Source organism: Nomascus leucogenys, chromosome 9 (genome assembly GCF_006542625.1).
Source record: "Nomascus leucogenys isolate Asia chromosome 9, Asia_NLE_v1, whole genome shotgun sequence".
Classification (NCBI taxonomy): Eukaryota; Metazoa; Chordata; class Mammalia; order Primates; family Hylobatidae; genus Nomascus; species Nomascus leucogenys.
In genome coordinates, this window is record NC_044389.1 from 70,746,144 (window position 1) to 70,772,623 (window position 26,480).

General features: G+C 42.9%; 1 protein-coding gene across 1 annotated transcript in view; it reads left to right on the top strand.

The window, feature by feature from the left end:
• Positions 1-6,450: 6,450 nt before the first annotated feature.
• Positions 6,451-26,480, top strand: part of PKD2 (polycystin 2, transient receptor potential cation channel) — a 69,376-nt gene continuing 49,346 nt past the window's right edge. The window contains exons 1-2 of the mRNA XM_030819110.1: positions 6,451-7,144; positions 18,350-18,463. Coding sequence (XP_030674970.1) covers positions 6,550-7,144; positions 18,350-18,463 — 709 coding nt within the window. The 5' untranslated portion in view covers positions 6,451-6,549. The remainder of the gene's footprint in view (positions 7,145-18,349; positions 18,464-26,480) is intronic.

The window sequence follows — 26,480 nt, forward strand, 5'->3', positions numbered from 1 at the left end:
AAGTTTTTTTAAAAAACAACTATACCTAAAGAGTATTAATGAATAAACTAGAGTTGATGAACAGAAGAGCCTCACACAGTATTTCAGAGAACTCTTGTTCTTGGCCCCAATTTGTTCAAAATTCTTTTGAACTTGGATAAAAAATACAGATAATAAATATCATATCTGCTATCTGACAAAACCAGGAGATGGCACATAATAAAAATGTATTTCATAATGTTCTTGAATAGCATGGCCACCCAAACATTAGTTCAATTTTAGTATTCTTCCAGTATCCACATTATAAATATTTTTTGTATCTCTATTGTTGGCGCCATTTTTCCCCTAAGCATTAACATTTTGACTGCCAGCTTGTCTGGACTTACATCTTTAAAACTCTAAATCTGGTGGGAAGAAAAGCTTTTCTTTTCCAACAACTGGAAAAAAAATTTCTGGCCTAATTTTTTTTTTAACAGAACGGGATAACATACTCGTGAAATACCATTCACAGGGGCCAAGGGGACGTGATGCTGATTGGCCAAGCCTGAGCTCCACAATCACCACTTGGGAGCTAGCAGTGGTGTCAGCCACACCTGAGACACATATAGGAAGAATGGCAGCAGGGGTGGGTAGGTGGGGGTGTCCCCAAGAAAATTTGCACTAGAAAACGGACTGGCTGCTGAGCTGCTAATAAGCCAGGGTCCCTGCTCTCCAGAAGCTTATGTGCCACTCAGGAAGACATCTATGTGAACAGATATTTTCAGTATAAGGTGGAAAATGTTGGAATAAAGGTTTACAGGATAGAGAGGCATGTAAATTCAGGCTGGGGGCCAAGATTGTGTCTATGGAAGGTTCCAGGGAGAGATGAAGTCTGAGTCTAGAAAGATTGCTAAGTTTTTATAGGTAGAGAAGTTGAGAATGATCTATGGATGTTTCCAGGCAGTTTAACTATAAGATTTGATCTCATTGAAGGAAGGAATCATGTCTTATCTTTGTCACTCTGGAATGCAACACATTGCCTGGCATGTAGCGGACACTCAATACATATTTTATAAACGTATTAATATTCCTTCATTAGTCCTCAACAAAAATTCCATGGGGGATTTATAAGATGGGTATTTAACCACATTATCCAGAGAAGGAAATTGAGATAGAGAGATTAGGTCATCAAGATCACGGTGCCAGCCAATTATGGTGCCAAGATAACCCCACAGAGACAGGGATGTATGCAGGCCAATCCAAACCAAAATCTAGTCATGAAGAAGGCCACAAATCCTAGCTTTATGTTATTAAAGCAGCAAAATGAGAAACAAAGTAAAGTCAAAGTCTTACTGTGGTTAGTAGTTCTTCTCATAGAGCCCAAAACACCAGATTTTCTTCTAATGATTTCAGATGTCAAGTGGTAAAAATTGATTTTACAATGTTCTTGAGTAAATAAGTACTAGGGAAAAAAATGAGGAGGAAACATGTTTGTTTGGGTAAATTGCTAAGCAACACCACACACGCCAGAAACTCCTTTTGGATTTCCTCTTGAAGTGGAGACCGCGAAACCAACGGGTACTTCAGTTTGTGTCTGTGTCATCAGTTCACACTGGAAAATAAAAGCCAAACAGGCAATTCTAATAATACAAGAGTCAGAGGTGTGGAGGTCACTAATATTAAATTAGACTGAACTGTTTAAGGTTGCCTTTTAAAATGGCTCCTTCCAGCGTCCACAGTGGCACTAAGACTGAGGTGAGATTTGTGCAGCATGTCCAGGAGGATCCAGCACACCGATGAAAAAAAAAAAACAAACAGCAGCCAGGCCATGTTATCTATCCCACTCAATATTTCCAGACCCTACAGATGATGGAAATTTGTAATGTGACAACAGGATTGTGGAAATGAGATGAAAAAAACTTTGTGCATGTCACTTATTTAATAATGGAAAACGTCTTATTAGAAGTAAGGTCTTCAGACGGGTATTAAAGGAAGGAATTCTGTGGGTAGGGAGAGAAATTTACAGCCTCAGGGCCTGCTTGAGCAAAAGCTGGGCACTCTAAAGGGGAGAAACAAATTAACATAAAAGCACAAAAGGGAACCTTAGTAAGCCAGAAGGAATGAATAAGTATTTGAACAGGAAATATATTAAATGGCTGGTGTTGGGTTTATGAAAATTAAGATTGAAATTAATATTGAAACTCCAAAACGTAAGATTTAGGGTGCAATGGACCAAATGCTATTTAGGTGGTATTACACGAAAATTGCTGTGAATTTTTAATGATTACATTTCTTGCAATAATTTGTAAAGAAAATTTTGGGTAAGCACACATATAACTCTGAATTATGTATGTGCAGACACATTTCCAATCAATTTGAATTCTTTTAAGGGTGAGGATATAGTTTCAGGAAGAAGATTTCAGATTTTATTTTAAATAGGAACTGACACTCTAGAAAGAAAAAAAAGGCCTATTTACGTTATCATTAGCTGTAGAGAGTCTGTACTCCTTAACATGCATCTGAGGCTTCCCATGATCTGGCCCTACCTACCTTCCCTACCCATGCCAGCGTGGGCAATCTCTTTTCTGAATCCCCCAAACCCTGTAAAATATTAGCTCACCTCTATGAGAGCTGGGCTTTTCTCCTATTTAATGAATTGCCATCTCTCCTAGTATTGTGCCTGGCATATAGTAGGTGTTTACTATTTGTTATGGAAACCTCTAGGATTGGCATGGAGGCCTCCAGAAACTCACAGCCTAGCTGGAACAAAGACATCCACAAAAGCAATTATAATAGATGAAAATAATTATCATAATTAAGATATAAGAGATAAGACCACTTCTAACACTAACAAAGACATCCACAAAAGCAATTATAATAGATGAAAACAGTTATCATAATTAAGCTATAAGAGCTAAGACTACTTCTAACACTATTAGCACGTACATGTCAGACGGTGTTCCACTTGCTATGGTCTGGGTGTTTGTGTTCCCCCGCATAATTCATACACTGAAATCCTAACCTTCAAAGTGATGGTATAAGGAGGTGGGGCCTCTGAGAGGTGATTACATCATGGGGGTGGAGCCCTCACACATGGGATGAGTGCCCTTAGAGAAGCAGCTCAAGGGAGCTCTTTTGCCCCTTCTACCATAAGACACAGCTAGGAGGTGCAGTCTATGAACCAGAAAGTGGACCCTCACCAGACAACAAATCTGCTGGCAGCATGATCTTGGACCGTCCAGCTTCCAGAACTGTCAGAAATAAAGGTTCATTGTTTATAAGCCACCCAGTACGTTTTATATATATATATTTATATATATATATATGGCTTTTTTTTTTTTTTTTTGAGACGGAGTCTCACTCTGTCACCCAGGCTGGAGTGCAGTGGCACGATCTCGGCTCACTGCAAGCTCCACCTCCCGGGTTCACACCATTCTCCTGCCTCAGCCTCCCAAGTAGCTGGGACTGTAGGCGACTGCCATCACGCCCGGCTAATTTTTTGTATTTTTAGGAGAGACGGGGTTTCACCGTGTTAGCCAGGATGGTCTTGATCTCCTGACCTCATGATCCACCCACCTCGGCCTCCCAAAGTGCTGGGATTACAGGCGTGAGCCACCACACCCGGCCATGATATTTTTTATAGCAGCCCGAATAAACTAAAACACATGTATTAATTCACCTAATCCTCACAACAACCCTATGAGGTAGGCATTATCATTATCCTCATTTTTGGCAGTACAAGGAGATAAAGTGACTTTCCTAAGGTCACACAGCTAGGAAGTAGGGAGCAAAATCGGAATCCAGGCAGTCTGGCTCCAGGGTCCTTACAATGAATTAGTGACTGCAGGCACAAGCATAGAGTAACTTGACTCAAAGACCACTGAATTTTCTTCTAAGTCTGGGATTCCAGATGATTGCTTCACTAGTGCTAACAGTGAAGTATAGAAATGTGGGGGAAATATTTATGAAACCTCTTCCATTTGGAACACATTGGTGCTTCTCAAACTTTGGATGCCTGAGAATCCCCTGTGAAGATTCAGAATTTCAGGACTGGAATCCGGAAGATTTTGAGTCGATAAGGTTGGAATGGGGACCCAGTATCTATATTTTTAGCAAGTGCTCCAAGTGATGCTGGAGATCTTCAGATCACAATTTGAAAACATTGTACTAGGCCTATTCTCCAGAGGACCCTTTGGCTCAGATTCTGCATTCTCTTTCCAGGCCTGGCTCTCCTCTGTTGGAATGTGTCTGTAAAAATCCGTTGACTCTGCATTGCTGGTGGTGCTATTCAGGACATCTTCAGCTTCAGAAGGTCCTTGGATGACAGGCACCATAACCCTTAACCCACTTGCTAATCTCTGATTTTTGGTCTGTCTCCTCTTGAGGGCCAAGGCTGTATCATACTCCACTCTACATGCCCAGATCTTAATTCAGGGCACAGGAAATGTCTTCAGAATGAACTGATGAATAGCATGAGCTAGGGCTGTGCCCCAGACCCACTAGTCTTGCCTTTGAGAAGCTCACAGTTAAGAGAAGAACATGAATATCTAAATTAGTAAACGACGGGATCAGGTAATAGGTAGCCACAACTACCTAAATATTAGCAGCATGTTATATGTGCCTAGGGAACAAATGAATAATTCGTTAAGGTGGATGGATGGCATGGGAGGCCATGCTAGAGGAGTAGATTAAGAGCTGTTATAGCTAAATTGTGTCCTCCCCAAAATTTCTGTGTTGAAGTCCTAACCCCCATTACCTCAGAACATGACCATACTTGGAGACAGGGTCTTTACAGAAGTCATGAAGTGAAAACAAGGTCATGAGGGTAGGCCCTAATCCAATATGATGTATAAGAATAGACAATTAGGACACAGACGCATACAGAGGGAAGAGGGAAGACGGCGTGAGGACACAAAAGCGGGGCCATCTGCAAGCCAAGGAGATAGGCCTCAGAAGAAACCAACTCTGCCAATACCTCGTGAGAAAATACATTTTTTTCTTTTCTTTTTCCTTCCTTCCTTCTTTCTTTCTTCTCTCTCTTTCTTTATGAGACAGAGTCTCACTCTGTCACTTGGAGTGCAGTGGCCCGATCTCAGCTCACTACATCCTCTGCCTCCCGGGCTCAAGCGATCCTCCCACCTCAGCATCCCGAGTAGCTGCGACCAAAGGCACACGCCACAAAGCCTGGCTAATTTTTGTATTTTTTGTAGAGATGAGGTGAGCAAATAAATTTCTGTTAAGCCACCCAGTCTCTGGTACTTTGTTATGGCAGCCCTGACAAACAAATATAGGAGCAGATTATGAGAATTTGGTAAACCAAACCACAGAAATTAAATTTTATCCTTTCAGCTGCCAGAAGCCCACAGAGGTGTCTAAGCATCAACGTGACAAATAAGCAGCTTTGGTTCTGCAATATAACCTGGAAATAGTGAGGACACCGACGTGGAGAATAGAGATGGAGTTGACAGGGATCAATTGTTCTAATGCGGAACAATGTAAGACATAAGATCAAGCCAGCAGGAGTGAGAAACAGAGATCATATCAGGGAGATATTTGTGGGGCAAAAGTAACAAGAATATGTGCTGTAGGCGGTGGAGGGTAAACCGCGAGCCTTCCATGAAGAAGAGTGGCCTGGGAAGTGAGGAGGACAGCGAAGACCCAAACCTCACCTTGGGATACGGGAAGTGAAGCAGGTTCCAGAGAAGGGGACAAGATAATGGCTTAGGGTAGGATAAATTTCAGACAATTGCCGAGCATCACGTTAGATGTGTTCAGAAGAGTGGAAATAAAGTTCTATGCCTAGGCCCTCATGCAGGATTCTGTTGCTAGAAGTCAGTGCTGGGAGACCGGAGGGAGACCGGAGATCACGGTGGAGGCACCAGCGATCCGAGAGTCCTATGACGAATCCCTGGGATCCCCACAATGTGTGGAGACAGAAGCCAACCAAAGATCGAGAAAGCATCTCCAAACCAGGAAAATCAAGGGCAGGAGGCCCGCCAAATGCACAACAAGTCAGCCTTGGTAGTTTGCAAATGGAAAGATTTCTTTGCCCCGCTGGAGACTTCAGCTCAGGCTGGATGTCGCCAATTCACACCATCTCACCAAAAGGTTCTTTCCCTGCACTTTGGTGAATCGAGGCAGAAGTGGCTGGTGGTTAACGGGGACCCAAGAGTTATCTCAGCGTCGGGCAGGCATCGACAGCTCCAGGAGCCCTTTCCCTGCAGGCGGGCTGGCGGGTGAGCGATTCCCTCCCTTCCCAGGCCTTCCCGGGAATGGAACTTGGGCGCCCGCGCCCGGGCTCCGGTTCCACTTGGAACGCTGACCCGGGAGCCGCTGGGCAAGCGCGCAGACCGCGGGGGCGGCTCCCTCGCGCCTCCCCGCTCAACGCGCCGCGGCGGATGGGCGAGGCGAGGCGGGGCGAGGCCAGAGGGAGGCGGGCCAAGGGGGCGGGAGAGGGGACGCGGGACCGCCGGGAGGTCGGGGGCGGGGAGCAGGAGGCGGCGGGCGCTGGGAAGAAAGGAACATGGCTCCTGAGGCGCACAGCGCCGAGCGCGGCGCCGCGCAACCGCGCGCCGGACGCCAGTGACCGCGATGGTGAACTCCAGTCGCGTGCAGCCTCAGCAGCCCGGGGACGCCCAGCGGCCGCCCGCGCCCCGCGCGCCGGACCCGAGCCGGCTGATGGCGGGCGGCGCGGCCGTGGGCGCCAGCCTCGCCGCCCCGGGCGGCCTCCGCGAGCAGCGGGGCCTGGAGATCGAGATGCAGCGCATCCGGCAGGCGGCCGCGCGGGACCCCCTGGCCGGAACCTCGGCCTCCCCTTCTCCTCCGCTCTCGTCGTGCTCCCGGCAGGCGTGGAGCCGCGATAACCCCGGCTTCGAGGCCGAGGAGGAGGAGGAGGAGGTGGAAGGAGAAGAAGGCGGAATGGTGGTGGAGATGGACGTAGAGTGGCGCCCGGGCAGCCGGAGGTCGGCCGCCTCCTCGGCCGTGAGGTCCGCGGGCGCGCGGGGCCGGGGGCTTGGGGGCTACCACGGCGCGGGCCACCCGAGCGGGAGGCGGCGCCGGCGAGAGGACCAGGGCCCGCCGTGCCCCAGCCCGGCCGGCGGCGGGGACCCGCTGCATCGCCACCTCCCCCTGGACGGGCAGCAGCCCCGAGTGGCCTGGGCGGAGAGGCTGGTTCGCGGGCTGCGAGGTAAGAGCGCGCGACCCGCAGCGGCAGATGCACAAACCAGAACGGCCATCGCCCGCTGCGGCAGCTCCCCGGGCTCCACCTCGCATCCCCTCTGCGTTCCGCCTCCCTTGGAAGCGCATTCCCCACCTCCGCTAATCCTGCCCTATTTCCGGTACCCAGCGCGGAATTCCACTGCTCTTTTGTTGGGGCACATTTATTGGATACCTTCTTCTTCAGGATATGTCACCATCGTCTTTTTTACTGAAAATTAGTGAAAGGCTAGTTAGAGTGAAAGAGTACATCTGGGGTTTTTGTTTTTTTTTCTTGTAGAGGAAAAAATGAACATTACTTGTAGTGTAACTGATGGTAGTTGCAACTGCATATTTGCCAGTGTCACAAAATCTAAAGGAAAATGTTATAGTCACCCATGGTTTCCTTCTTGCCTGGATGCTCCATTGTCCCGGGCTGAAAAGGGTAGCAGTACAGTACATATAATATCAAGTTGTGGGAGGAGTGTGGCAGATTGTCATTGATGCATTTTTTTGGTGATGTATGTGGTTGTTTTGGGGAGTGGGAGCTGTTGAGAACACCACAAATAGAATAAAATAATATCCGTGAAGTTATTTGGCCGTTTCTAATTCTAGACATTTTTCTAAAAACAGTTGCAAAGGAAAGATTACATTGTTTTAAAAAATTTTGAAGTATGATTTTAAATAACTAAATTAATGTTCTTTGAAATTCCACCAAAATGATGAAGTCACCAGATAGCAGCTGATAAATGTGTCCGAGTCCAGTGCGCCCAGCTCTACAAAAGGCAGAAGAGGAATTTTCAAATTTGCCAGTGCCCAGTAAGAGGACGTGAATTTTCCAATACCAGAAGAAATTATCTTTTTACAAATTTTGTCAGAGATATCCTTGGAAAAGTATTTCATTTGCTTTTACCCTCCAAATTATTTTAATCTATATTTTTAAGAGTTTCCATTCTCAGTTGAGTTTTTCTTGTTCTTCCCCTTCTGTCAGTTTTGAAAGTCTTGCACAAAAACAATCCAGGTGTTGTTACAGCAGTGTGATTAAAACCAGGTCAGGCCTACACTCAAATCCCAGTTCCACCACTCATTAGCTGTATGACCTTGAGCAAGTTACTTAACCTCTCTGATCCCCAATTTTTGGATTTTTTTTTTTTTTTAAAGAGATGATCATAACGCTTAGGCCTTGACTCGTTGGGAGAATTAAATGAGTTAAGACATAAAATGTGCAGCATGTATTTGTCATGTTGTTAGCGCTTCAGAAATATAAATGTAAACATTTTGGTACTTCTTTTATGGAGGTACTTATACTAGTTAGTTTTATTCAAAGCATGGTGGGGAACAAAAGATCCTTTTCAGATAACCTGTGTGAGTAAATTAATAAAACACTAACACTTTTTAAGGTTCAAAACTGGATTAATTATATGTTATTTTACACCATTTAAAATGTGCATTTAAAAAATATTTACTGAAGTGAGAGAGATGTTCCTTTTAAGTTAATAAATAATGGTAAGTTGCATGATCCTTTTAACTCAGTTTAAGCATTTGATAACACACCTAACCTTGTTTGATAAACTCAATAACAGAATATAGAGAAATATATATTTCATATGACTATGTATGTAAATTTATTTCTTTTAAAGAAAAATTTCAGGAAACAAAATGAATAAGCTCATAGTCATAAAACCTCTAGCCAAAGTGTGTCAATGGTCTGATTTGTAGGAGAGCAGACTCAGGGCTCGGGAATATATTTATATATATTTTTTTTAAGAGGCAGGGTTTCACTCTGTCACTGAGGCTGGAGTGCGGGGAAGCGAACGTAGCTCACTGCAGCCTCAAACTCCTGGGCTCAAGCTGCCCTCCCACCTCAGCTTCCCAGGTAGTTGGGATTACAGGTGCAAGCTGCTGCTCCTAGCTGAAAAGTTTTAATTATATAAAATGTTTAAATAAATTGTTATTCCTTTCTTTTATGAAGAAATATAATTGATATTCTTGTCACTTATTAAATAAGCAACATTTGTTAAATATTTAGCACCTACTGTGAAGATAGCACTGTGCTAGCTGCTATGAATAAACTAGAATAGCATATCACTGTTTTCCTATGGACAAAAACCCAGAAATGTAAAATAAATAGCCATGAATGGGTTGAGATTCCCCCTGCCTCCTTTGGATACTAATGACAGAAATCTTATATGCACTATGTAAGCAGTGCCCTAGGATCAGAACAGAAAGTAATTTGCAGTTTTTAAAGGTAGGAGAAATGACTGAAGTTTGGAGTGGTCAGGAGTTTCCCTGGAAGTCTCTTGCCTTTGTGACTTTGTATAACTCCCTCAAACTACCTGAGCTTGAGCTCATTTATAAAATGGAGGAGTTGAACCTAGCTTCCAAGGTCCTTTCTAGCTTCACCATGCTCTGGTCTGTTGTTTAATGACATGAATCCAAGATGGACAACAAATGGTCGATTTTGCTCCTTCTACAGTAAACAGATCTATCTTCTTAGCAGAAGTAAAATAGTAAAGAAAGAAGACATGTTTGAGGCCTGTTGAGGCCTGTTTGCAGGATGCATTGTATCTAATTAAGGAATTGAGAATGTAGCCCTAAATATTAGGAAGGAGTTGAAAGTTTCTGAGCAGGAACAGTACATGCTGAAAGGAAATTGAGTCAGCAGCATGGTGTACAGGAGAGCTTGGCAGAGAGAAAGGAGGCAAGAAGACCTGTGGGAGGCAGCCAGTAAGGAGGTGAAGAGGACCTGGACCAAAGGAAGCCAAGGATGACTGAAAGATTTAAAGATGAAGCCCAGATTTAAAAGCATCCTCAAGTATTTGTTTATTCTTTTCTTAGCAAATTCTTTTTAGTACAAAGATAAAATATGGCACTCTGAGTCACAAAATTTTCTGAATTTCAGAAGTTGAATGTTTTTCTGAATGTATCAACCTGTTAAAGTCAGTTCCTGTTTGTTATTTTAGGCATATATTCTTGGGCTTTTTTTTTTTCCTAGAGAAACTATGAAGTACCAGCTGTACAAGTCAGGGTGGGCTAAGCTGCTAAAACAGATACCTCCCTCCCCTTCAATACCCTGAAGAACAAGAAGTTAATTTTTTGCTCATGTAACATTTCAGAGAAGGTATTCCAGCAGCTTTCCCCCATGCGGTTAGTAAGGGATCCAGGCTTCTTCCCTGCTGGCTCTCCCAGGGCCCTGTCATTGCCTCTGTGGTATAGGTTCTGGTGGAGAGTGTGAAGAAGGCTTGTCACTGCTGTTTCCTTAACGGCCTTATCCTAGAAATGGCCCACATCACTTTCACTCATGACCCATTGGCAAAGTTCTTAATCATTTAGCCAAGGATCCCTACAAGGGAGGCTGGAAAATGTAATGTAGCCATGTGCCCAGGAGGGAAAAAAATGAATTTCAGCAGATGGCTAGTGATGGCCTCGTTAGTGTTCAGGCTCGAATGAAATAGTAAGTCGACTCTTATTTCTCCTAAAATAATTGGATCTTGACATTGAAATTGGTGTGCTGATTGTATTTAGTAAGTGACCTCCCAATGCAATTATTTTATTTTGCCATACTTTATGTAATTTTTATTTTTTCTGCCTTCCCTTTTGATGTCTAAAGGGAAGCATAATTAGTTATTGGAAAGGTTATTGAGACTTAAAAAAAGATTTGAACTTGGCTTTGGTTGATGCTACCACACAGAAACTGCAAACATCCAACTCACCGCTCTTAGTTGCTGCTCATGATAGTCTATGCACAGTGAGTGATGAATTTAGCCTGTCTTGAGGCTTCAGAACTTAGTCTTATGTCATCACCAGCAGAGCATTATCCTTAATTACAGGTTTTCGATGGGGGAGAGGGGCAGTTTTGCCCCTCAGGGGACATTTGGCAATCTCTGGAGACATTTTTGATTGTCATACCCGGGGGGGATGCCCCTGGCATCTCCTGGGTTGAGGTTAAGGATGCTGCTTACTAATCTACACTGCACAGTACAGCCCCCCACACACACACTACAAAGCATTCTCCCACCCAAATTGCCAGGAGTGAGGACTTTGAGAAACCCTGCCCTAGACTGTTAAATTCAAAAAGAAATAATGGTTTATTGCTCACTGTGTGCCAGGCACTGTGTTAAACTCCTTATATTCATAGTTCCATTTTTATCCTCACAACAACCTGTGAAGAAAGAACTCTCATCCATCATCACTTTACTGTTGAGGGCACTAAGTCTTCTAAAGGTTAAATGACTAGCCCAGGGCCACAACTATTAGATGTTGCAGTCAGGATTTAATTCCAGGCACTTTGTGTTGAAAGTGTTTCTCATCCACTATGCTATATGCCGGTAGTGCCCAAACCTAACTTTAGCCAGCAATTGTCTGCATCTCTTTAGTTTATGAACATTTATTTATTAGGACATGCAGGATAAATCGTACCAACACAGTCCGTGTATCCAGAATTCTAATTGATCTAGGGAGTGGAAGAGCCTGCCTCTCTTATTTATTTTTTTTAATTGGTGTGAAATATACATAACATAAAATTAGCCATTTTAACCATTTTAAGTATATAATTGAGTGACATTAAGTAGATTTATTATATTATGTAAATGGACTTAACACGATTTATTTCCAGAACTTTTTTATCATCCCAAACAGAAACTCTGTACTCATTAAACAATAACTCCCTGTTTCCGCGTTCCCCCTTGCCCCAGACCCTAGTAACCTCCGTTGTACTTTTCCTCTCTGTGAGTCTCCCTGTTCTAGCTACCTGATGTAAGTGAAATCAGACCATGTTTGATCTTTTGTGTCTGGCTTATTCACTTAGCATAGTATTTTCAAGGTTTATCCATGCGTGCAAATTTCCTTCCTTTTTATGACTAAATAGTATTTCATTGTGTGTGTACATGTGCACACACAATGAAATACTATTTAGTCATAAAAAGGAAGTTTGTACACATATATACACACACACCAAATTTTGTTTATCCATTCATGAGTTCATGGGCATTTGCGGTTTTTTTCCACCTTTTGACTGTTGTGACTTTCCCTTTATTTTTAATCTGAACTTTACTCCATCACTTCCTCCCTTTCCTTTTTTATTCGCACCATAATTTTGAACAAGCAGACTTTGTATTTTCATTACTCTGGGGATTTTTTTGAGGGAGGCTTGCTACCCTTTGGGGTTGTGATAAGGTTGTGTCAGTAACAGAATTCATGCAGTCAAAAACATTCATGGGACTTTCTTTTGTGATAGGTACTGGGGATGCAGAGATGAATAATACAAGGTCTCGACCTTCAAGGAACTCAGGGTTTAGTAGGGAAAACAGAGGTATAAGTAAGTCATTGCAATGCCAGGTCCCAGGTATGGGAGGATTCCAACAAAGAGAGGATAAGGCCAGGCACAGCAGCTCATGCCTATAGTCCCAACACTTTGGGAAGCTGAAATGGGAGGATCACTTAAGCCCAGCAATTCAAGGCTACTCTGGGCAACATAGTGAGTGGCAAAAAATACAAAAATTAGCCAGGCAGGGTGGCACGTGCCTGTAGTCCCAGTTATTTGGGAGTTTGAGGTGGGAGAATCAACTGAGCCTGGGAGATTGAGGCCACAGTGAGCTGTGATCACGCCACTGCACTCCAGCCTGGGTGACAGAGTGAGAGTCTGTATCTAAAAAAAAAAAAAAAAAAAGAGAGGATCAGATTTACCTGGAGAGGTCAGAGAAGGTTTCCAGAGGGAGTAAAACTTGAGCTTCATTTTGAAGAATGATGGGGGAATACAAGGAGGAAAAAACAACAGGAACAAGACCTGTTCCTGTTACAGCAAACCTGTAACTCCCACCATGGAATGGGCACATTTTCCTGTAGACAGTTGGAGCCAGTGTGGGCTTCAAGCTTAGGGGGCTGATATGATTGCTTGTCAATCTGAAGATGACTCTTGCAACAATGTAGAGGATAGGGTGAGGTGGGTAGGCTGGTGGGTAACAGACTAGGTCAGGAGAGGGCAGAACAGAAAGAGTAGATTTCCAGAGAAAGAAAAACAAATTTTGGGGGAGGTGAGTGTGAGCTGTCTAGAGAATATGCAGGTAGAACTACATGTTAACTGTAACATATACTTGTCTGCCCCTCAGGAGATGGCTGATTAAGAATTCAGGATTCAGGCCAGGCACGGTGGCACACGCCTTTAATCCCAGCTGCTTAAGAGACTGAGGCGGGAGGATTGCTTCAGCCTGGGAATCCGAGACCAGCCTGGGCAACATAGCAAGACACTGTCTCAAAAAAAAAAAAAAAATCAAGATTCAGGAGTCAATATTACTTAAGGTAGCAACTGTCTATTCTATAGAAAATGGACAAAGAGATAAAAAGCCACTTCCCTTTCTGAAAGTGTCCCTGCAATTCAAATGAATACTAGGAAGGATTGTATTCGTTCTTCTAAACGAGACTCACATGTGTCTTAGCACAAAAAGAGGATTCTTTTATGATATAAATGCACTGAGAATTTGGTCAGGCTATCACAATGAACTGATAGTTCATATGGATTTGAATCTTTATACCACTCTGAAATCTGGACCAACTGGGCCTCCGAAAGGCCATTTTGCAGATCTGGGCTTGTTTCTGATGCTACATACAGGCCTCTTCCAAGCACTCTAAGTGTTCCACAAATAATATTTCTAATTCCTGGGACAACCCCACAGAAAGGTACTCTTACTCCATTTTTAGATGAAGAAGTGGAGGCTCATGATGTCAGGTAAGCTTTCTCAGCTCTGAAGCGGTTAAGCCCTCAGTTTAATATCATTTGACTCCAAAGCCCTATGTTGCACCATGCCTTGATAATAGGCCATATGGGTTTCTTGTATTTCAGATGGGGCAGGTTAGTGTGAGGTGGAAGATCCACAATTAACCTTTTAACCATGGAACTGAAATATTTATAGATGAAGTGATACAATAGCTGGAATTAATTCCAAAATAATTGGGGTGGTACTGGTCCATGGCCTGTTAGGAACCAGGCCGCAGAGCAGGAGGTGAGCAGCAGGCCAGTGAGCATTACTACCTCCTATCATGTCAGCAGTGGCATCAGATGGGTGACGATATAAATGAACTAGGATTGGCATTGAGTTGATATTGTTGGATCTAGGTGATAGATTTGTCATTATATCATTCTCTCTTTGTGATATTTCTGATATTTTCTAAAATAAAAAGTTGTAGTTATTTATTTATTTAGATGAAGTTTCACTCTTTTGCCGAGGCTGGAGTGCAGTGGTGTGATCTCGGCTCACTGCAGCCTCCACCTCCCAGGTTCACGTGATTCTCCTGCCTTAGCCTCCCGAGTAGCTGGGATTACAGCCTCCCAAATAGTTCACCACCACACCCAGCTAACTTTTGTATTTTTAGTAGAGACGAGGTTTCACCATGTTGGATGGGCTGGTCTCAAACTCCTGACCTCAGTTGATCCAACCACCTCAGCCTCCCAGAGTGCTGGGATTACAGGCGTGAGCCAGTGTGCCCAGCCAATAAAATGTTTTTGAAAGGATTTAGATAAAATAGTTGGGGAAATGGCACTTTTGTTCAAAGCCAACTTTTGTTTGTAATATCTTTTGTGCTTGGAGTTCTCCATTACAGAGTTCCCCAGTGTTCATATTAATAAGTAACATTGTGCAGAGGAATGCACTGTTTAGATCAGCAGTCTCCAACCTTTTTGGCACCAGGGACCAGTTTCATGGAAGACAATTTTTCCACAGACCTGGGGTGGGAAGTGTTTGGGGATGAAACTGTTCCACCTCAGATCATCAGGCATTAATGAGATTCTCATAAGGAGCGGGCAATCTAGATTCCTCACATGCCCAGTTCACAATAGGGTTCTCACTCCTATGAGAATCTAATGCCACCGCTGATCTGACAGGAGGCGGAGCTCGGGCGGTAATGCTCGCTTGCCTGTGGCTCACGTCCTGCTGTGGGGCCCGGTTCCTAACAGGCCATGGACCAGTACCCACCTGCAGCTTGGGGACTGGGGACCCTGCTTTAGATGATGTACTCTGGCTTTGCATTCTGGCATTAGCTAAGCCCCCTCTTAAGGGAAATTGGGTCTATACTCTCATTCCGTTGTTCTCCCTAACACCTGGAAACACTGAATACCTGCAATGCTGGGAAGTTACTCCCACCACAACTAGAACAGCTATGGGAAAGACAACAGTTGATTTTGAAGAGTGTCACCAATTTGCACATGATTCCATCCTTAACCATTCTTATCCTATCAGCTCTGCCAAACATGGAGAATAGTTGGCTGCAGGACAGCTATTTTTCCTACTTGTAGATACAACTGTTTCTCACCCATCAGGATGTAAAAGGTCCCTGTACCCTAAGACTGGTCCTACATACACACCCAGTGGGAAAATGGGATGAAAAATTTAAAGCAGTAAATATTTGAGGAAGTAGATAGAGTAATTTAGAAAAAGAAAATACACAGGGCCAAGCACAGTGGCTCACATCTGTAATCCCAGCAATTTGAGAGGCCAAGGCGAGAGGATTGCTTGAGCATAGGAGTTTGAGGCCACCCTAGGCAATGTAGTGAGACCCCACCTCTACAAAAAATTAAAAAGTTAGTTGGGCTTGGTAGTATGTACCTGTAGTTTAAGCTACTTGGGAGGCTAAGCTGAGGCGGGAGGACTGTTTGAGCCCGGGTGGTCAAGGCTGCAGTGGGTCATGATTGCGCCAGAGTACTCCAGCCTGGGTGGTAGAGTGAGACTCTGTCTCAAAAAAAAAAAAAAAAAAAAAGACAAAAAAAGAAAATATATGGACGTATATCATATAAAAATATAAATAAGGGAGGCCGAGTGCAGTGGCATGCCTGTAATCCCAGCACTTTGGGAGGCTGAAGCAGGAGGATCACTTGAGGCCGAAAATTCAAGACCAGCCTGGGCAACATATTGAGACCTCATCTCTGCAAAAAATCGAAAAATGAGGCGGAAGGATGGCTTGAGCCCAGGAGATCAAGGCTTCAGTGAGCTGTGATCACACCACTACACTCCAGGCTGGGTAACAGAGAGAGACCCTGCCTCAAGATAAATAAATTCATACATACATACATACATAAGAGGACTTGTTTCTTTCCATTTGTAATGTTTCATTCAAAGGCTAGAATTAAATTGCCGTAGGCCATCACAAGTTTAGCTTGAATAAAGTATTATTTTTTTGAGATGGAGTCTCACTCTGTCACCCAGGCTGGAGTGCAGTGGTGTGATTTTGGCTCACTGCAACCTCTGTCTCCCGGGTTCAAGCGATTCTTCTGCCTCAGCCTCCCATGTAGCTGGGATTACAGGCGCCTGCCACCACACCTGGCTAAGTTTTGTACTTTTAGTAGAGATGGGGTTTCACCATGTTGGCCAGACTGGTCTTGAACTCCTGACCTCAAGTGATCTATCCCCCTCAGCCTCCCAAAGTACTGGGATTATAGGCATGAGCCACTGCACCCAGCCTAGCTTGAAGAAAATTTGATAGGAGTTTGTTTTTTCTATTTATAGGCCAAGCAATACCATGTATAAATATTAAGAATCATGGCTGTTCCTTAGTGCCTAGTCGTTTATAAACCATGGGAAAGAATGAAATCATTGACCAAATGAGACAGGGTAACCATCTTCCCTGGGAGTAAAGAGACTAGCAGTCTCTATTGACATATATTTTAGGCCTGGCCTCCAAAAGAAATTTACACAAAGAAGTGATGTATTTGTGTCCAGGGCTACCGAGCCTAATCTTTGGCTGCCTCTGTGTTATTCTAAGTTGTAATTTTCCGTGTCATCTAAATTTGTAATAATTCTTTAATATGATAGTGTTTCAGTGAACAAACATTCTGCTTGCTGCATTTCTTCTGAGTGAGTAATTCCCTGACAACTACCAGATCTTGGCAGAAGCAAAGTTGGTCATAAGTTATGCTCCACTCTCAGTGTTGGTGAAATGTAAGATGCGTAACACAGTGTTTTTGAATTCAGTGCTGATTTTCCTAAAGGACATTTGGAAGGAAAAAAGAAAATGAAAGGAAATACCCAAATTCAGGAATAGAACTTACATATTATTATAAGACTTAAAAAATACATGAACACTAATGATGAACTCATTTCTTCGAAGTAAAAGGCCTTATGCTATTTTGTCCCATTTCCCTGTGTGGCTTGATTGTGGCGAAAGTGGCTGTGTGAGTTTCCATTATTGAAGGAGTTAAGGTCTGTGGAATCAAAGCATGAGACAACATGCAGGGACCAGGTTGGTTTCCATTTAACAGCCAACCTAATCTAACTGAAAGGATTGAGAGGTTTGTCTTTTTTGGAAAGTGTTAAGGTTCTTCCAAGTAACCAGCAATGTGACTTTACCACACTGTTCATTAATGGGGGTTTGGATGGCCACCATGTCTGCTGCTGGCTGAGTCCAAAACTGCGGTCACTCTCTCCAGCAAGCTCGTGGAGGGTTACGTCATCTTCACTCAGCCAGCCCAACGCTTTTTCCATCTGCTAAAATGTAGAACATGGTTGCTGATTCTACTCTTTCTACAAAGAAAGAGAGGGAACATGGATGAATTGCTGCTTTTAAAGATTATATGTTAATTGGCGTTTTAAAAATCTGCTAAGCTAAGCACGCTTAGTGTAATCAGTCACCATGGAGTTTTTTAATAGGACAGCTTCTGCTTTTATGGAGCAGAGTTATTATGCCAGTGGGTTAGAAGCATAACATGTTTCTATAATGAACTGATTCTCCAACGAGGACTTCTTTTCATCAGGGGTGACCTAAAAGGTTATTACTTGAAATATAATTACATCATATTCTTAACTGGGTTTAGTAGTAGGATAATTACAAAGTTGTATCCACCTCAAATAGGAAGAACTGATAAGTTTTGCAAATTATTTAACTCCTCTGTTAGGCCTTCCTTATTTCCTGTTCTCTTTTTAAAATTTGACTAAGATATTGCTAATGGGCTTGGGAGCCTATAAAATGATCAGGATTGTTGCCTTATGTTTTGCATGTTTGGGGTAACAGTGGAGTCAGATGTACTCTTAAATAAAAGGTAGGCCTACAAAACCAGTTTCTCGGTTGCATTCAAAATTTGATTAAAAAAAAAAAAGGGAGAATCTCCCTTACAGGTGATACTATTTAATTTGTGCTTTATTTTCCCTTTTGCCATTCATGAGATTTCTTAAATAAAATGATATCGTTTCTTTTTTTCATTATTATTTTAAAGGTCTCTGGGGAACAAGACTCATGGAGGAAAGCAGCACTAACCGAGAGAAATACCTTAAAAGTGTTTTACGGGAACTGGTCACATACCTCCTTTTTCTCATAGTCTTGTGCATCTGTAAGTAGAATATTTCCTTCCACTAATGGGAAAGTTTTGAAAAGATTTGACCTATCCAAATCATAATTAAAAGGAAGTGTATATGCACCAGAGGGGCAACTCGGAAGTTACCTTCTTACCTTTGTTTTTAATCCTAATATTTTTATTTGGGCATTTGTTTATTGACTGTCTTCCTATGGTAGAATGCAAGCTTTATAAGAGAAGGGCCATGATTTGTTCTCTGCTGTACCCCCGTTTCCCAAAACTGCGGATGGCAACAGAAGCTCTGAAAAATGTACAAGAAAGAAATTTTGTAATTGTGACTAAATTGTGACCAAGTGCTAAGTGACTATGGACTTGCGTTTAACGCCGGAAGGGAGAGGCAAAGAGTTCAATTCCAGTTTAGAATTTGGTCAAGTTCTCTTCTGCACTCTGGTAAACATTAATTAAAAATCAGCATTATCTGACCAGCCAGTTCATCGTCAGTGGTGACGATTTTCACTATGAGATACGCATGGCAACTTGCCAGACACCAAGAAACCAAGTTAGAGGATTTTTGTATTAGATTTCTTAACAATGAGTACAGTATCACTATTATTACACTATCATCATTATTGTCATACTATTATTACATCGGTTAACATAAAGTCTGCATAAGAATTGTTTCCAGAAAAATGACTTTCTAAATTTAACTTTCAGGAAATACAAATAATGCTACTAATATTGCTTTTATTGGCATATACATGTAAAAGTCCCCTTCTTTTGGATTTGGATATGTTGTGTCATTGCCTCATTTTAATTCATTATTTCTTCTCAATCTTTAAATAATTGCTGGGCTTTTACTCCGCAAGAAACTTGCTATAGGCCCGTCTCTTTCCTCTTCTTTCCTTCTTTCAGTTTGTCTTCCCATCCTCTGGTAGGGGGAGGGGAGGGACGCCTGAGCTAGACTAGCTGTAGGAACCATTTGTCTCAAAGTCCGGAAAGCCACAGGCGATGGATTTGTCCTCTGAATCAAAGGGCGTTTGATGATGGATTTCTGTCATGTCTCATCTAAAGTCTTCACGAGAACAGATGAGGAAGCAGATTTATGACCCCAGAGCCTCCTATCAAACTCCTGTGAGAAAAGCGTTCCTTTTTTTTTTTTTTTTTTTTTTTTGTTTTTAATTAGAGACAGAGTCTTGATCTGTTTCCCAGGCCGGAGTGCAGTGGCACAATCATAGCTCACTGCAGCGTCGAACTCCTAGGCTTCAGTGATCCTCCCACCTCAGTCACGCAAGTAGCTGGGACTACAGCTGCACACCACCATGCCCAGCTAACTTCTAAAACATTTTTGTAGAGGTGGGGCCTCACTTTGCTGCCTATACTGGTCTCCAGCTCCTAGCTTCAAGTGATCCCCCTGCCTCAGAAGTGCTGGGATTATAGACATGAGCCACTGCACCCAGCCTGGATGTGATATTTTTATGTTTTAAATTGTTAGAGTTTAGAAACTGAGATTGAGTTTGCTGCCTGCATTAAAATGGTGCTTAAACATTAAACTGCAGTGGCCTTAAATATTAACAAGTTGATTAGAATTACTAAGTTCTTTTCAAGCTTTACATATACAGACATTTCTTATGCAAAATAGAAGGTAACCCCTGTACATAAGTCTAGAATTTTAGCAGTCCCCAAAACTGACTGAGCATTAGAATCACTCAGTGATTTTAAAATACATATGTGGTTTGCCCAGATCTACTAACAGAGCCTCCATAATATAGCCCAGAGAAACGAGTTTTTAGATGCAGTGATAAATTTGGAAAGTAAGCCAGAGAAGTAAGCTAAAGACAGAGAGTTTTAGGAAACATGCCTAAAGTCACATAATGAATTGGTTTTCTTGTTTATTTGAGAATATTGTTGCTTTTTATTCTTTTTCACGCAAATCACATTTTATTTCTTATGTGAGTAGCTATATATTTAAAAATTTTGTTTTTGGAATATTGTAGAATCTCTGGTTAAGAAGGCATCTTAGCAGTCATATGGTCTGACCTCACTGAATGCTAAAATTCTCTTTAAAACATCCCTCTCAGATGGTTATTCATCCTGCCTCTGATTGAACAAGAGTCCCAGGTTAAGGGACTTACTTCTTTGAAATCGTTCGTTTCAGTTTTCTATAGCTATGTTAGAAAGTTCTTCCTTCAGTGAAGCCAGAGTCTATCTCTTGTAACTTCTACCCAGTTGCACCCTCCAAGCCTGCCTATACCAAGTATCTTTTTTCCATGTTGCTTTTCCAATTCAGCTCTTCGGAAGTTTGGAGACAAATACCTAATCTCCCCTAAGACTTCTCCAGGTTAAGCCTTTCCAGTTCATCCAGCTGTTGATTATGTGATTGGAGACACAAGTTTGAGTAACTCCCTTGATGGAAAGTCCCTCTGGTGCGTGTTCTGTTCATCAGAGTCCCTAAGAAAGCACATGAGCCTCACCATGGTGAATGGGGCCATGATATTCCTAAACCAGACATTACACTGTGGCTTGTGCAACCTACCATGGCCAGACTCATGAGGTTGTCTCATCATATAAATAATTCCTTAGTCTCTTCACCAAAAACTGTGAAGCACTGTGTCCCCCAGCTGTATGTGAGCTAGCCTGGGACCATAGCGGAGGACTCCTCTTTCAACCCTGTTAAATTTCATCTTGTTAGGATCTGCCCATTTTTCCATTCTGTTGAAATTATCTTGGAACTGGATTCATTCATCTCACATCAGCTATTCCCCGAAGCCTCACAGTATCAGCAGTTATTATCTATATCCATATCCTTGTAAATTATTAAACTAAAAAAGATTGGTCTAAGAACATCAGTCCATTAATCAAGGCTCTTTGGTTGGAGTTCACTTCATTATATTATCATCCAGCTAAGAGTGTTCATAAATAAGATGATAGGAAAGACTTTTCCAAATGCCTGTCTGAGTAATTCCACCATTCCTCTGATCTGTGAGCTGTTGACCAGATTAAAAAGGAAGTGAGAATAAGCAGGCAAGATTTACTCCTAGCAAAACCTTGCTGGCTTCTAGTGACTGAGTCCCTTCCTTATTGCTTACCAGCTATCTTTTTAATTACTAGTTTTAAAATCTCATTACTCTGTATGTAAATGAGATAGTGTACTTACCCCTGTGGCTTATGTATTAGGCTGTTCTTGCATTGCCCTAAATACCTGAGACTGGGTAATTTATAAGAAAAGAGGTTTGGCCAGGCACTGTGGCTCAGGCCTGTAATCCCACTACTTTGTCAGGCTGAAGCAGGTGTAATGGTGAGCCAAGAGTTCAAACTTAGACTGGACAACAAGGTGAAACCCCCTCTCTACAAAAAATACAAAAATTAGCTGGGCATGGTGGCACACACCTGTAGTCCCAGCTACCCAGGAGGCTGAGGTGGGAAAATTGTTTGAAGCTGGGAGTCAGTGATTGCAGTGAGCTGTGATTGCAACACTGCACTCCATCCAGCCTGGGCGGCAGAGCAAGACTCTGTCTCTAAAAATAAATAAATAAATAGAAAAGAAAGAAAAAAGATTTAATTGGCTCATGGTTCTCCAGGCTGTAAGGGAAGCAAAGCTCCAGCATCTGCTTCTGGGGAGGCCTCAGGAAGCTGTTACTCATGGCGGAAGGTGAAGCAGGAGCTTGCACATCATGTGGCAAAAGCAGGAGCAAGAGAGAGAGTGGGGCAGGGAAGAAGCCCCACACTTTTAAATGACCAGATTGCGTGAGAAATCACTCATTACCTCAAGGACAGTACCAAGAGGATGGTACTAAATTATTCCTGAGAAATCCACCCCCATGATCTGATCACCTTGTACCAGGCCCCACCTTCAGCATTGGGGATTACGTTTCAACATGAGATTTGGATGGGGACAACATCCAAACTATATCACCTTGTATTAAGTAGGTAGGGTTTTAGAAAGCAGTTTGACATAGAAAAGTACAGATTTTTTTTTTGCATCAGACAGACCTGAGTTAAAATCCCAGCTCCACTGCTAACATGCTAGGTAAATGTGGGCAAGTTAATTAACCTTTCTAAGCCTTTGTTTCCTCACTCGTAAAACAAGTATTTGGAAATATCATTGTGAAGATTAGAAATAATACATGAAAAGATCCTAGGATGCTGTCTGTCATACAGTAATAGTAGTAAGAAGTTATTCTTGCCAAAGATTGTTGAGAATGGCAGAATTATCTCAGTTCTAAGAGCTATAGTTTCTAATTCTTTGAGCCCAGACTCGGATTCATTTGGAGCAACTAACTGCTCACCAAGAGCTTATTTTCCATCTTACCAATGAGGTTATGTCCCCTGTGTTTTAAAAATCAGTCTACTTAACCAGGAGAACAGAAATGACATGAGAATTAAGTAATCTCACTTTCTCTGTAATTTAGGATTTATTCCTACTCGAAACCTGAGAGTTGCTATGAATTCACCATTAAAGCACTTATTAATATACATGGGTTGCTGTTATAAATAGCAATAGTATTGCTATTGTGTGGGTTAGGTGTTAAAGTTAAAGAAAGGAATAAAGAATATTTAGAAGTTCTTTGAAAACAGTGTCTGGGTACGGTGGCTCATGCCTGTAATCTCAGCACTTTGGGAGTCCGAGGCAGGCAGATCACTTGAGGTCAGGACTTCAAGGCCAGCCTGGGCAACTTGGCGAGACCTCGTCTCTACAAAATATACAAAAATTAGCTGGGCACGGTGACATGCACCTGTAATTCCAGCTACTTAGGAGGCTGAAGCACAAGAACCTGGGAGGCAGAGGTTGCAGTGAACCAAGATTGTACCAGTGCACTCCAGCCTGGGCAATAGAGTGAGACTCTGTCTCAAAAAAAAAAAAAGAGCAAGAAAGAAAGAAAGAAGAAAGGGAAAGGAAAGGAGGAAGGAAGGAAGGAGAGAAAAAGAAAACAAGAAAGGGAAAGGAGGAAGGAGAGAGAGAGAGAAAGAAAGAAAAAGAAAGAAAGGAAAAGAAAGAGAAAGAAAAGAAAGAAAGAAAAAGAAAAAAGAAAGGGGAAAAAATGCAAGGAAAGTATTTGATGAATCTATAATAAAAATATATTTGCAATTTCCTTTTTCTGTGCTCTCTACTCATTTTATAAAATTGAGTAAAAAATCTATAAGTTTAAACACAATAATAGAAATCACAAAAGTTAGCTGAGTCAACATTGTAGAAATGTAATATTTCTGTATGTCAAAGAAATAGGCAACATTAAAAAGCAGAAAGCATGGCCGGGCGCGGTGGCTCACACCTGTAATCCCAGCACTTTGGGAGGCCGAGGCAGGTGGATCACAAGGTCAGGAAATCGAGACCATCTTGGCTAACATGGTGAAACCCCGTCTCTACTAAAAATACAAAAAATTAGCCGGGCGCGGTGGCGGGCGCCTGTAGTCCCAGCTACTCGGGAGGCTGAGGCAGCAGAATGGCATGAAGCCGGGAGGTGGAGCTTGCAGTGAGCCAAGATAGCGCCACTGCAGTCTGGCCTGGGGGAAAGAGCGAGACTCTGTCTCAAAAAAAAAAAAAAAAAAAAAAGCAGAAAGCAATTACAAAGAATGATTATAAGAAACATCACAAAGGGTTAATATTTTAACACGTTTGAAGCTCAAAAATCACTGAGAAAAACAGTAGACGTCCATAAATATTTTCGAGAGTAGAAAAAATAGGCCAGGCACGGTGGCTTATGCCTGTAATTCCAGAACTTTGGGAGGCTGAGGAGGGTGGATCATGAGGTCAGGAGTTCAAGACCAGCCTGGCCAAGTTGGTGAAACCCCATCTCTACTAAAAAGACAAAAATTAGCCAGGTGTGGTGGCAGGTGCCTGTAATCCCAGCTACTCGGGAGGCTGAGCCAGAGAATTGCTTAAACTCTTAAACCTGGGAGGTGGAGGTTGCGGTGAGACAAGATCGCATGACTACATTCCAGCCTGGGCAACAGAACAAGACTCTGTCTCAAAAAAAAAAAAAAAAAAAAGAAGAAAAGAAAACAAAAGAAAAAGAATCCATGGGCAGACACAGTGGCTCATGCTTATAATCCCAGTACTCTAGGAAGCCAAGGTGAGAGGATCAATTGAGGCCAGGAGTTCAAGGCCAACCTGGGCAACATAGCGAGACTTTGTCTCTATTAAAAATTTTAAAATTAGCCAGGCATGGTAGCGCACACCTGTAGTCCCAGTTACTTGGGAGCCTGAGGCTGGAGAACTGCTTGAGCCCAGGTTTGAGGCTGCAGTGAGCTATGATTGGACCACTGCACTCTAGCCTGAGCTACAGAGTGAGACCTTGTGTCGAAAAAGTAAATAAAAATTAGCCAGGCATGGTGGCACATGCCTGTAGTCCCAGCTACTCAGGAAGCTGAGGCAAGAGGATCACTTGAGCCTGGAAGATGGAGACTGCAGTGAGCTGTGGTCATGCCACTGCACTCCAGCCTGGGTGACAGAGCAAGACCCTGTCTCAAAAAAAATAAAAGAAAATAAAAACAAATAAAATTTATTCAAATACAAAAGTGATATGGTTTGACTCTGTGTTGCCACCCAAATCTCATCTCCAATTGTAATCCCCACATATTGACGGAGGTTCCTGGTAGGAGATGATTGGATCATGGGGATGGTTTCCCCTATGCTGTTCTCATGATAGTGAGTGAGTTCTCATGAGATCTGGTTGTTTGATAGGTGTCTGTCGCTTACCGCTTGTTTTTCTCTCTCCTGCTGCCTTGTGAAGAAGGTGCTTCCTTCTCCTTTGCCTTCCACCATGATTGTAAGTTTCCTGAGGCCTTCCTAGGCATTTGGAACTGTAAGTCAATTAAACCTCTTTCCTTTATAAATTACCCAGTCTTAGGCAGTTTTTTATAGCAGTGTGAAAATGGTCTAATACAGAGACTTGGTACCAGGAGTGGGGTACTGCTACAAAAATAACGTGAAAATATGGAAGTGACTTTGGAACTGGGTAACAGGCAGCAGTTGGAACAGTTTGGATGGCTCAGAAGAAGACAGGAAGATGTGGGAAAGTTTGGAACTTCCGAGAGACTTGTTGAATGGCTTTGACCAATACACTGATAGTGATATGGACAATGAAGTCCAGGCTGAGATGATCTCAGATGGAGATTAGGAACTTATTGGGAACTGGAGTAAACGTCACCCTTGCATGTTTTAGCAAAGAGACTGGCGGCATTTTCCCCTGCCCTAGAGATCTGTGGAAATTTGAACTTGAGAGATGTGATTTAGAGTATCTGGCAAAAGAAATTTCTAAGCACCAAAGCATTCGAGAGGTGACCTGGCTTTTCCTGAAAGTGTACAGTTATATGTGCTCACAAAGAGATGGTTTGAAATTGGAACTTATGTTTAAAGGGGAAGCAGACTGCAACAAAAGTTTAGGGAGTTTGCAGCCTGACCATGTGGTAGAAAAGAAAAACCCATTTTCTGGGGAGAAATTCAAGCTGGCTGGAGAAATTTGCATAAGTAACAAGGAGCCGAATGTGAGTTGCCAAGACAATGGGGAAAATGTCTCCAGGGCATTTCAGAAAATCTTCAGGGCAGACCCTCGCAACACAGGCCTGGAGGCCTAGAAGGGAAAAATGGTTGTGAGCCAGGCCCAGGGCCCAACTGCTCTGTGCAGCTTTGGGACATGGCACCCTGTGTTCCAGCCACTCCAGGTCCAGCTGTGGTTAAAAGGAGCCAAGGTACAGCTGGACCATTACTTCAGAGGGTACAAGTCCCAAGCATTGGCAGCTTCCATGTGGTGTTGGGCCTTTGAGTGCACAGAAGACAAAAGTTGAGCTTTGGAAGCCACTGCCTAGATTTCAGAGGATGTATGTAAACACCTCGATGTGCAGGCAGAAGTCTACTGCAGGGGCGGAGCCTTGTGGAGAACCTCTAATAGGGCAATGCAGGGGGTTGGAGCTCCCACACAGAGTCCCCACTGGGGCACTGCCTCATGGAGCTGTGAGAAGAAGACCACCATCCTCCAGACTCCAGAATGGTAGATCCACCAACAGATTGCACTCCATGCTTAGAAAAGCTACAGACACTCAATGCCAGCCTGTG